Below are 12,890 nucleotides of genomic sequence, written 5' to 3' on the forward strand. Positions count from 1 at the left end.
CTATCCAAATAGGTAAATTTTCACCTTCCAATAACTTTCCCACTACTGATAACAGCATCACTGGCCTATGATTTTTTGGATTATTCTTAGAGCCTTTCTTAAACAACAGAAGAACATTAGCTATCCTCCAATCCTCTCGCACCTCAGCCCTGGCAAAGGATGTTTTAAATATCTCTGCTGCAGCCCCTAAAGTTTCTGTATTAGCCTCCCACAGGTCCAAGGGAACACATTATCAGGCCCTGGGGATGCATCCACCCTAATTTGCCTACACACAGCAAAAACTACCTCCTTCATAATCTGTAGAGTGTCCACGACCTTGCTGCTGCATTGCCTCACATCTGTAGACTCCATGTCCATCTCCTGAATAAATACAGATGCAATAAAATCCACTTATGATTTCCCCTGTTTCTTTCTGCTCCATGCATAGATAATCATTTGATCTTCCAGAGGACCAATTTTGTCCCTTGTTACCCTTTTGCTCTTAAAATACCTGTAGAAGCCCTAAGGATTCTCCTTCACCTTGTCTGCTAGAGCAACCACATGTCTTCTTTTAACCCTCCTGACTTCCCTCTTAAGTGTTTTCTTGCATTTCTTATACTCCTTAAGTACCTCATTTGTTCCTCAATATCTCTTGAAAACCAAGGCCCCCTAAACCTGTTCTCCTTCCCTTTTAGTTAGACAGGAACATACAAATTCTGTACTCTCAAAATTTCACTTTTGAAGTCCTCCCACTTACCACGTACACCTTTTCCAGAAAACAACCTGGCCCAATCCACCACACTTCCCTAATAAAGAAAAAAATCTACCTGGGGCCTATGCATCGATAAGCCAAAGCCTCAACTGCCCACTTTAACACTTAAACCTATTTGCTTTTTATTGATCCTTATCAAGTGCCTAATTATGCGCAATCCAATGTCTTCTCAGGAACTGTGGCGCGCAAAAAAATCTGACTACCCCCATTTGCTTCTTTTAAACTCTCTCTCACCATGTGCAATCCAGTCAATATCTCATCGGGACTGTACTGCGCAAGATATGCCAACTGCCCTGCTCGCTTCTTTTAAGCTCTCTCTCCCTCTACTCAATCTGGAGCCTCCTCAGGTTTGTGGTGCGCAAAATGTGCTAACTGATTCCCTTTGCTTCTTTTAATATCTCCCTGTGCGCAATACGGTATCTTCTCAGGACTGTAGCGTGCAAAATGTGCTGACTATCCCCGCTCGCTTCTTTTAAACTCTCTCTCTACTCAGTCCGGTGTCCCCTCAGGACTGTGGCACGCAAAAATGCCAACTGTCCCTGCTCGCTTCTTTTGAACTCTCTCCACCTCTACATAATCCGGTATTTTCTGGGCTGTGGTGCGCAAAAAATGTTGTCTGCTTCCCTCATTTCTTTTAAACTCTCTGTTTCTCTGCATAATCTGGTGTCTCCTTGGGACTGTGGTGCGCAAAAAGTGCTGACTGTCCCCATTCGCTTCTCTTAAACTGACTCTCCCTCTACTCAATTTGCTATTCCGCGGACCTGTGACACACAAAATGTGCATTGGTTAATACACAGGAGCACGTTCTTGGCTATTCCTCCGGTTCCTGCCACTCATAGTGCTAACAGTTGGGCTCCAATCTTAGGACACGGTGATTGTGGAAGCCTTTCTTCACAACCGTTCCCATATAATTTATAGAGTCCATAAACACTGCCATCACCACTGGCTGAAGTAGACTTGTTCCTGCACAGACTTGGGAGGATATAAGTGATGTGCAAACACTGACTGTCAGCATAATATGGTTGACAGTTACTGACTAACCATAATAAATTTGAGGGTACTGATTCTAACTGTGTGGTGTCCATGTGACTTACCATCCATCAATCAAATAGGACCATTTGTTTTCTTTAGCACTCGGATGGTATGGTTGTGGGAGAACAGCGTCCTGGGACAGTCAACTGACTCTGGAAACCTACAAAAATACAGGAGGGATCTCTGCTTGGGACAGGTCGAATGACAATGGCCTAGGTTATTGTTCTTTTCACTAATGTCTGAAAGACAATGGGGATAAAATTCTATCCTAAAATATCATATGAACTTCTATTCAATATATATACATAGGATGTTTACTTGTATATTAAAATGATTCATTTTTTAAAAAAATATTATTGCCCATACAGGTAAAGAGATTGTCTTAGTCCATCATTTTGATATAACCTCAGTCCCATTTTCACTGGGCAGCAGGCCTCATCATCTCCCCTTGCTATAAAAATTTGAGCCAGGGTACTGATTAAAGGCACCCACTGGAGTTTTGTTAATCCTTACCTCTCCTCTTGTCTTCTAGGCCTGCCATGTGAAGGAAGGAGGGAGTGCAGGCCTTATCCCAAGTCAACTGTTGGAGGAAAAGAGGAAAGCTTTTGTCAAACGAGATTGGGATTTTTCCACGCCTTCAGGTATGTGATCTATAATTCAATATATTGCCCCTCTGCTTTGTAAAAGTAATTCAGGCACTTGGTTAAAACTATACTGGTTATTATTATTGTTGTTATTATTATTATTAATAATAATAATGATAATCCACAGTGGGTTTCACTGACCAATTCAATCTACCAGGCAAAAGATTCAGGATTCATGTAGGTATACTGAAGACACAGGAGACTGCAGATGCTAGAATCTGGAGCAACACACAAACTATTTGAGAGCTCAGCATCAACAGAGAGAAATGGATAACTAGCTTGCAAATTAAATATTTGAAATTCATGGCATTCCACTTATTTCAATGGGGAGGTTTATATTAAAAATATGTAGCGTTTTACAAAACCAACAGTAAAGAAACAGGACTCTCAATTTAGCATTGAGTATTTCCAAATCCATTTAATGCATTTTCCACTATCCTCTCCTATCAGATTCAGTCATTTTGAGCTCTTTGTCACTTCCACCTATCACCTCCCTGCTTCTGGTGTCAGTCCCATTCCGTGCCCCCCTCCCTACCCACCAGCCTCTTTCCCGGATCCAGCAGCCCATGCTCCACTCTTTTACTCCACCTTTTTATACTGGCTAGCTCCCCTCTTTCCAGTCTACCTGAACGGTCTCAGCTTAAAATGTCAACTGTCTATTACCCTCCTTAGATGCTGGTTCCTGCAGAGTTCCTCCAGCACTTTGTGTGTTGCTCCATCTTGGTTACTCAAGACTGTTCAGGCAGTCAGGGAAAAAGTGACAAGACAAGAAACAATGTAGGATATGGAAAAAATTGATTAAAGATCTCAAATAAAGAAATAATACTCACAATGTAGCATGGAGTATTTTCAGTTCAGATTGATGCACGCTCCCAGAATCCAGCCACACAATGTGAGAAACTTCAAGCAAACCACAGTCAGCATTGTGTACTGCATGCGAGGGTGAATGGTGACCTGGTCAGTTTTTCCGGTTTTCTCTAGCTTAATAACGTACATGATGGATTCTCTATCATCTATTAATAAAAATTAGACAGGATAACAAGTCAGTCTACTTAATAGCTTGTTAATACTTCAAAGCAAGCAATTTAAATCCTTGAATATAAAACGAGATTTCAATATATACCTGAAGCGATCTATGCGCTTTTTAACTATAATCATTCCCTATATTATTTCATTAATAGGTGCACTGTGCGGGAGTATGGGTGGGAAAAGGAAGAAGAAGATGATGTACCTGACCACAAAAAATGCAGGTAACTATCATAGGATTTGGCAAGGTGATAAGTATTGCTTTTAACAAGGTACACAGACACACAAATGTATATGCACACATATATACACAATGCATGCACAAAACTTGTACACAACACAGGTATTCTTAAAGTGCAGATGGCAATTACTTCAAAGTTCAAAATTGAAAGTAAAATTTACTATCAGAGTGCATACATGTCACCACATACAACCCTGAGATTCTTTTTCTGCAGGCATACTTAGCAAATCTATAGAACAGTAACTGTAAACAGGATCAGTGGATAACAAACTATGCAAATGCAGATATAAATAAATAGCAATAAATAACAAGAGCATGAAATAACAAGATAAAAAAGTCCTTAAGTGAGTGTAACTATCCCCTTTTGTTCATGAGCCTGATGGTTAAGGAGTAGTAATTTCAGTCCGCAAATTAAATTTTCAGTTAAGTATTTCACTAATTTTTATTGTGAGATGGATGTTGATCAGGGCTGCAGGGGGATCTGTGTCTAGTACAAAGAAACAATATAAGCAATATTTAACTCAGATCAAACCTCAAAGGTTCACCAGAGTGACTGCAGCACCAGTTTGTTAACCTCTTGCTGTGTACTGCTAACTGTAAGTTCGCTTTTCCTTACTCCTGGTCTCCCTCTCCCTCCCTCACCCTCACCTCTCTGCCCGCTGTCGTCCTGATCTCTCTCCTCTCTCTCCCTCTGTTTCTCTCCCATCCTCTCTCCCTCCCTCTCTTCTCTCTGCCCGCTTCACCCTCCCTCTTTCTCAAGTCCATTCCCCAATCTTTCACTCTCTTTGCCCCCTCAGTCTATCTCCCTCCCTGACCCCCATCTCTCTCTCTCTCCCTCTCTCTCTCTCTCTCTAACCCTATGACTAACTTATCCTGTTTTAACTCACTATTTTTATTTATCTCATGTACAAGCTTGCTGCAAATTTCCAGAGCTATCTCATCCCTGATCCTTTCAAAAATACGTATTATGTTTCATCTATTATTTGCTCTGTTTCTGCTTATTATTTTTACTGCAAATTATTTTATTTTTATTAATTTGCTCTGCAGATTGTACTATTCCTTACCATTCCGGTTTACTCCCTTGCAGACTGACCTACATCCACTTAATTGTTAATTAATCAGTGATCTCTGCTGTTTAGTTCTAGAATTTCATCGGCATGAACTTTTGATGTCTGAGGAAGTAGCAAGGATGGCACCATTTCAGAGAAAAATTGCTTATTTTGCTAATAGTCTGGAATTCTGTGTCAAATGTCATATACTGCAGCCCTTTAGATGTTTCAATCCCGTCTTTGTTCCCTTTGTCCTAGTATCAGCATTTTATCCCAATTTATTTGTTTGAAGTACTATCTTTTATAAGCATGTTCCTGGTAGATTTAATGCACAGGCAGCCCTGTAAGTCAATTTTGCCAAATGTTGGAAAACACATGAAAATTACTTGATATGGTAACTATACATCAATTGTATTATCATAAATGACATCAACAACATATTAGATTGATAAAGAATAATTACTGTAAGTGGACAGAGAGAGGAAACTAGTTCTGCCATTTGTCGGGGGAGAATGTGTGTATACATGTCAGACTTTTGAGTTTAATACTGTTATGGGAGCTTGATCATATGGCAGGCTGTTCATACCTAACCCGTGTAGTAGTTCTGCTCCACCTATCCACTTGCAACTGCTCAGTCCCATAACTGAATTTAGTGCTGTGTTCATATCTGACAAGTTTTAAATGTAATTACATTTCAGCACATTCTGTACAGTCTGTGTTATTTCCGACTTAAATGATGATTATGCTTTGCTTCTCAACTTTACGCTTTTTCAATAGAGTTAACACATGTTGTATTTACATTAATAATCCTTACAATACAGTTCCATTGCAACAATACTAAAACATGTTAGAAAATAGGCATATATATTTAAAATAAAACATGCTAAAATAAGCTTATAAATTTAAAATATTCTACTACTTCTTTAAGCTACCTCTTACAGGCTATAAGGTACAGTCTGCACATGTAAAGAATGGAATGAAAATCACTCAAGAACTTTACCATTCTTAAGTATTGGAGAGACAATCCTTATAGAGGGATCAGAAGTGGAGAAAGTGAGCCATTTCAATTTCCTGAGTGTCAATATCTCTGAGGACCTAACTTGGTCCTCACATATTGATGCAGTTAAAAAGAAGGCAAGACAGGGGCTATATTTCATTAGGAGTTTGAGGAGATTTGGCTTATCAACTATGTTATGTACCCCGTAACTGGGTTGCCAAACCAGCAGAAATGGAACGCTTGTTGGAGTCTGTGATTACTAGGAACTAATAAAGTTTTATTAAAGAAATAAGTAATACAGTACACTAACCGCAAGGATATAAATGTAACAGGATAGCAATGATAATACACACATATACACAGAAATAGGGTAATAGGAATCAACCAAGCTCTATTGCAGTCTAGGGGTAAAATGATCAGTCTTAATGTGAAGCAGAGTTCAGTTCAGTTTAGTGCAGTTCGAAGTAATCGCTGTTGTTGTACCGTTGAAGAGAGAGAGAGAGAGAGAGAGAGTGTGAGAGATGCAGTTGGTTTCGGGAAGAACTTTTGATGTCTTCTGATCGTGCTGTGGTCACCGACTGTGACCCCTCCGTTCCAGATACGATCGTTCTTCCGTGGTGAACCTGGCACCCAGACAAGGGCGGACAGACACTCCAGGTTCCCACTGATCGTACCTTTACACCCTGTGAGCCTCTGACCGATTTCATGAACCGGTCCTCCAAACTCCACCAACTTGTGGGGGCACACTGCTCTTTCCAGGGTCTCGTGGTGTGTCGTGCCTTAGCAAACCTGCTCTTTTTATCCCCCTGCTGGGGTATCACCTGTCCATCAAACTTCAAACAGTTCAGGTTCAAAACAAGCGGTCTGTCAATATCTGAATTGTGTTTCTTTCTCGTTAATCTCTCTCTTCTCTCTTATTAGCATTTTGAATGTTTCTCCATTGTCTTCCGTTATCTCTCTCATTAGCATCATCCATCTGGTAGCTCTGCTTGGCGTCACACATGACAACTAAAACACTCGAAAACTTCTACAAATGTACCGTGGAGTGCATTCTGACTGACTGCATCACCGTCTGGTATGGGGGGTAGGGCTACAGCACAAGATCATAAAATTAGTCAGCCGCATCATGGGTTCTAGCCTCCATAGTATTCAAGACATCTTCAAGGAGCGGTGCCTTGGAAGGCAGTGTCCATCATTAAGGCCCTCTCCACCCAGGACATGCTGTTTTCTCACTGTTACCATCGGGAAGGAGGTACAGAAGCCTGAAGGCACACACTCAGCAATTCAGGAACAGCTTCTTCCTCTCTGCCATCCGAATTCTAAATAGACATTGAATCCATGAACACTAACTCACTACTTTTTTATTTGTCTTTTTTTGCACTGCTTAAACTTAACTATTTAATAGATATATATGTATATGTTTACTGTAAATCAGTTTTTTCTTGATAATTATTTATCATGTATTTCATTGTACTGCTTCTGTAAAGTTAACAAATTTCATGACATATGCCAGTGATACTGGACCTGATTCTGATCCTGGTTTAATTCCAGAATTTGATCGACATGAGCTTCTGATCTACGAGGAAGTAGCAAAGATGCCACCATTTCAGAGGAAAACTTTGGTTCTCATAGGAGCACAAGGTGTTGGAAGAAGAAGCCTGAAGAACAGACTCATCATGTCTGACCCAATGAGATTTGGAACAACCATTCCTTGTGAGTAGACGATATTGATTTGTTTTCCTACATCCTTTGAATACCAGATCATCTTATGATCACTATTCTGGTTATTTAGTTGGTTTATGATGATTGACTTGGATTTGGAGCAAAGGAGAGGTGGAATAGGGAGGGTTTTAAGATCTGTGATCTCTGAATTCCAGTCTGATCTTGGAAAGTGAAATCATTTGGACCAAGATAACCAATCTAATTATATCATATATAAATGAATTACTTTTAAGTCATGTGATCAAAATTAAACACCAGGTCCAAAACACAATGTATCATGACTTTTTCAAGTCAGATATTTTCAGCTGAAAATAGAATTGGAAGTGTTTTTAGGATGGCTAATTAGAAATACACTTCTCTTTGGTAAAGTTGTATGATTTCTCAGTTGTTGGGTCATCTCACATGTTCTTCTAAATTTGACATGTCTAGTAGATGGCTCTTGAACATATCTTTTTATCTTAGAACAATGCCATAAATTTGTACAAGAATTCCATAGTTATACAGTCACTGTTACTAATACACTTTTATTCAAGGATATTAAAAGCCAACTGAATTTAAATTCTGGTATCTTTCAAAATAGGATCTGGATTTAATTTTCTGGATTATTACTTTGAGTCGTAAATTTATAGACCATGGAGACACACCCTTCAGCCCAACGATCCATGGCAGTCCAGTTGTCCACTTGAGCTATCCCATTTTTCCGCATTTAACCCATATCTTGTCTCTAAGAATCCTCTCCAATAATTTGTCCACCACTGACGTAAGACTCACTGAGCTGTAATTCCCAGGATTAGCCCTCTTCCCTTTCTTGAACAAGGGAATAACATTTGCCACCCTCCAATTTTCTGGTTCTCCTGTGGCCAGTGGAGACACAAAGGTCATCACCAAAGGTGCAGCAATTTCTTTTCTTGCTTCCCATAGTAACATGGGTTATATCCTGTCCAATCCCAATCCTAATGTTTTTCAAAAGCTCCAGCAGACCAGACTCAATGGGCCAAATGGCTTAATTCTGCTGAAATGACCTACTCTTTTCTAATGTCAACATGTTCCAGCATATACATCAAGGTCCCTGTCACTGGTGAATACTGAAGCAAAGTGTTCATTAAGGACTTCCTCTAACTCCTCTGACTCCAGGCAAAGATTTCCTCTTTTATACCTGTTCAGTCCTTTGTCTAGTCACTCTCCGTGTAGAATGCCTTGGCATTTTCCTTAATCCTACTTGCCAAGAACTTCTCATGTCCTTTTCTCGCTCAAGTCTTTGTAATGTTGCAGGTAAATTCATTGTTATACTACTGGAACACGTAACTTGTGAACCATGAGGTCTCAATATTTAACTAGCATTTTCAACTTTGGAAGATGGAATTATCACCATCAAGACCTCTTAATTCTACTATCATCAGCTTCCTCATACAGCTAATAATCAAGCCACTAGTTTTGAGGCTTAGTGGTGAGTGGTGATAAAAAAAAGAGTTGAGATCTGTTATTATGTAATGTAAGGAAGCATCAGCTGGAATAAATCAGTACAAATGTATTTATTAGCATCCAAAAACAGAGAATTTTACTCACAGCCAGTGGCAGACTCTCTCCTTATTCATGCCAAGGAGATCACTCTGCTTCCTGCCACAAGGAAAGTCATCACCACGGTCCTCCTCAACCACCTCTTCCCTATGCCCAAAGAGCTGCTGTGGTGTTAAATAAGGCTGTTCAAAGTTCAAAGTACAATTATCGTCAAAGTATACATGCCATACACAACCTTGAGATTTATCTTCTTGCAGGCAGCCACAAAACAAAGAAACACAATAGAATCCACCAAAGTCTCCACATGACAAAGACCATCAAATATCCAATGTGCGAAAAAAGAACAAGTCATGCAGACAATAAAAAAGTAAACAAATAACACACACAACATGAACCACAGAGTCCCCGAAAGTGAGTCCATGGCCACAGAGCTAGTTCAGGTCTGAGGTGACACAGGAGCCCAATGGCTGCAGGCCACAGCTACACAGCCAGTTCAGCACTGAGGTGAGTAAACTTCACAGAGTAGTGAACTAAACACCGCTTTGTCCTTCACCCTCACCCTCATTGCCTTAATCTTTTTAACCTGGCTCGGTGCTTAAATTGGCTAAACGTCGATTTGCTTCTCAGTCTCAGACCCAGGCCCCGCAACGTCAATCAGGTCCAAAATTATTAAGGTTGTGTCATTGCCTTAACAATTTTTTCTGGTGTTGTCACTGCAATGCTGCGCCCCACCTCTTAATAACTTCCCATGGGAATGGAATTAATTTTCATACCTAATGGGAGGTTGTTCAATTTACAGCCACTGTACTTCAAAGCCAAGTAATGTAGTCCTCATAGTCAAGCTGCATCATGTAGTGGCACTGCCATTTGTTCACGTTCAGAGGCTGAGCTACAAGCCATTGGTGATTCACTACTGAACTGTATGAAAGAATCGGCCTTGCACACAGCCTCCACCACGTCCCATTACCAACAATAAAGGTGAACATAAGATCAAGTTGTTATTTCTTTGGAGCCACCCCTCAGCAAAGATAAGCATCGATGATGAAATTTGCCATCACATTCAATGCACCAGCATAGCCTTTGATCAGTTGAGAAAAAAGTGTTTGAATCTCTGCACCTGAGACCTGACACAAAACTCACAGCCCACTGGTCAACAGTGATCACTGCCCTCCTATATTCTCCTGAGACCTGGCTACTGACAGCAGGCATCTCAAAGTACCAGAAAGGGTGTCATGAATAAAACTCCCCACACTCACTGGAAGGATGTGCCCTCCCTCCAGCTGATATCCCCAGATGGTGTGACACCAGACTCATAAAACAAGTGCTCTATACTCGGGATTACCAAAGCTCTGCTCAAAGTTTCCTCGAAAAAAATGCAACTTTCCCACTAAAGCTTGGGAGTTTCTGGCCAAGGTAGAGAATGTGATGGTATTAACAGCCTCAAATTGTTATGTCAGGAGTTCACAAAACCTTGCATATGTGGTGGAGGAGACTACCCACCAGCCCCTCGCCTGACACTTCTGCTCCATCTCTGGAAGTGTCTGGACTTTCCACAAAATTGGAGTAGAACCATGTCATCCTTCAACCTGTGAAACTGCCTAAGAAGAAGACAGCGGGCATTCATTAATGCCTAATGCTTGGGCACTGCTGGATTTGATGTGACAGCTGCACAACATTTCTATGGGCCCTTTTCAAGGTGTAGGTGAATTTCTGGGCCAGTGTTAGAAACAGTAGCTGTGAAACTCCTGGATACTTGTAAAAGCTGTAAAGGAGGTGTACAGGAGTCAGATAGATTGAGTGGTGTCACAACAACAACCTTGCACGCAAGGCCAAGCAATAGATTATGCAAAGAAAAACCAGCAAAACATGCACCAAACCTCATTGAGCAGTCAGCAGTGGAAAGGGTGAGCAACTTCATGTTCTCAGAGGATCTATCCTGGACCCAATATATTGATGCAATGGCGAAGAAAGCACGCCAGCAGCTACACTTCATTAGAAGTTTGAGATTTGGTATGTCACCACAGACTCTAGCAAATTTACACAGATTGTGACTTGTTTCATCATAGCCTGGTATGAAGGCTCCAATGCACTGGATCGTAAGAGGTTGTAAACTTAGCCAGCTCCATCACAGGCTCAAACCTCCCTACCATCAAGACATCTTTAAAAGGCAGTGCCTCAAGAAACAGCAGACATCATTAAGGACTCTTATCATTTGGGGCATGCTTTCTTCATTATTATCATCAATTGAGAAGGTACAGAGCCCAAAGATGCACACTCAGTGTGCTTGGAACAGCTTCTTCTCCCACCATCAGATTTCTAAACAGTCCATGAACACTACCTCACTATTCCTCTTTTGCATTATTAATTTATTTTTTCTGGTAACTAATCGTAATTCTTCATGTGTTGCATTGTACTGCTGCCACAAGACAACAAATTTCACAATTGTTAATGCTTCTGATCCTGATTAAGGACTTGTAATGTAGAAATTTAGCTCAGTACAAGAGTGGTAATTGCATCTATAATTGCCTGAAATCTTCTGGCATGCAGTAGTAACTTGAATAAGCACACATTTCTTTTGTAAGATTACACCATCAATAGATAGCAGGCAATAGCAGAAAAGGAGGTCTGAACCAAGGATGAAGTACTTCTAGAAGGGGCGGATCTTATCTGAGAGTCTTCTGTATAATATTCCTTGGTGCTGCAATGATGCCCACATTTCTCAAAATTTTGTTGTTAGGGTGGTCTACTTTCCTGGGGCATTCGGAGAGAAATAAACTGCACAATATATGTAGCCAACATTGTAGAATATAACACAGATACGTATTTATTTTGTATGCAATTCAGCAAATTGCATGCAGGAAATGCAGAGCTTACGTGCAAGTACCAAAAACTCCTGCCATCAAGGGTCCCATCTATTTTTGCACAGTTCTTGCTGTGAAACAGTTTTTAGGTGCACCAGTATATTTTGTGGAATGAAATTAGCTTTCTTTTAGCCTATGTGTGACTCCAGGCTCGCATTGTGAGCATGGGAATTCAGTAATAGGAAACATTTTTTCACCATTATTGTTGTTGTTAACAGCTTTGCCAGTCACCTCGTCAGAGGGCAAGCAATTGAAGCTACTTTGCTGCCAGGGCTTGTAATAGCTTGGACTGAAGGACCTATCTGGCCTGCCAGCAATTCCTGGAAGTTATCTGGGAAGATTGCTGTGAAGCAAGTCTAAATTTAAAACATGAAAATCAAAAGAAACTACAAATGCTAGAAATCCAAATATACACATCACAAAATAAGTCCATGTTTTTGGTCAAAGCTTGGATAGAAACAACCCACAAATCTGAAACCTTGCATGCAAGTTAGGATTGGCAGAAAGATATTCATTATACTATATTTTTTTCTAAAAGTCCCCCCGCCCCTTTGCCCTAAGTGGGCTTCATTTTCCCTATTGAATATTGATGAGATTTTTTCACATTTATGTTTGAGGTAATATAAGGGTGAACCCAACACAAGTATTTTTGATGTTTACCTGAACTGCAAAGAGAATTTGAAAATGCATGTTAATGCTGAGTTTCTGTAGGAAGGCCATTAAGTTATAAACCAGCTAGACAAGTATATCAAAGAAAAAGTTTAGTGAGGTGACAGGGAGGTGCTTTGGATACGATTACAGAGGCTGTTTACAATGATAAAGACATCATATTTCTTCCAGGTGCTCCTGGTTTCACAGGAACAACTTCCTTTATTAACCTATTTATGATTGAAGTTTGAAGGCAAAACATGATTATCCTGGAGGCATCAACATCATGGATTGCTTCAGCACTTTTGACAAGCTTCCGGGCAATTTATACAATGTAACTCTACTAGCTGAAACAGATATCAATGAGGCTATATATTCTCCTGCCAAATGTTCAAATTTTC

General features: G+C 40.3%; 1 protein-coding gene across 5 annotated transcripts in view; it reads left to right on the forward strand.

Annotated features, from left to right (window-relative positions):
• LOC140191366 (MAGUK p55 subfamily member 2-like) overlaps positions 1-12,890 on the forward strand; it is a 585,916-nt gene that overhangs the window by 554,555 nt on the left and 18,471 nt on the right. For all 5 annotated transcript variants that reach the window (XM_072248711.1, XM_072248713.1, XM_072248710.1 and 2 more), the window contains 3 exons: positions 2,316-2,424; positions 3,609-3,677; positions 7,292-7,453. In XM_072248711.1, coding sequence (XP_072104812.1) covers positions 2,316-2,424; positions 3,609-3,677; positions 7,292-7,453 — 340 coding nt within the window. The remainder of the gene's footprint in view (positions 1-2,315; positions 2,425-3,608; positions 3,678-7,291; positions 7,454-12,890) is intronic.

The sequence above is a fragment of the Mobula birostris genome, chromosome X (genome assembly GCF_030028105.1).
Source record: "Mobula birostris isolate sMobBir1 chromosome X, sMobBir1.hap1, whole genome shotgun sequence".
Taxonomy (NCBI): domain Eukaryota; kingdom Metazoa; phylum Chordata; class Chondrichthyes; order Myliobatiformes; family Myliobatidae; genus Mobula; species Mobula birostris.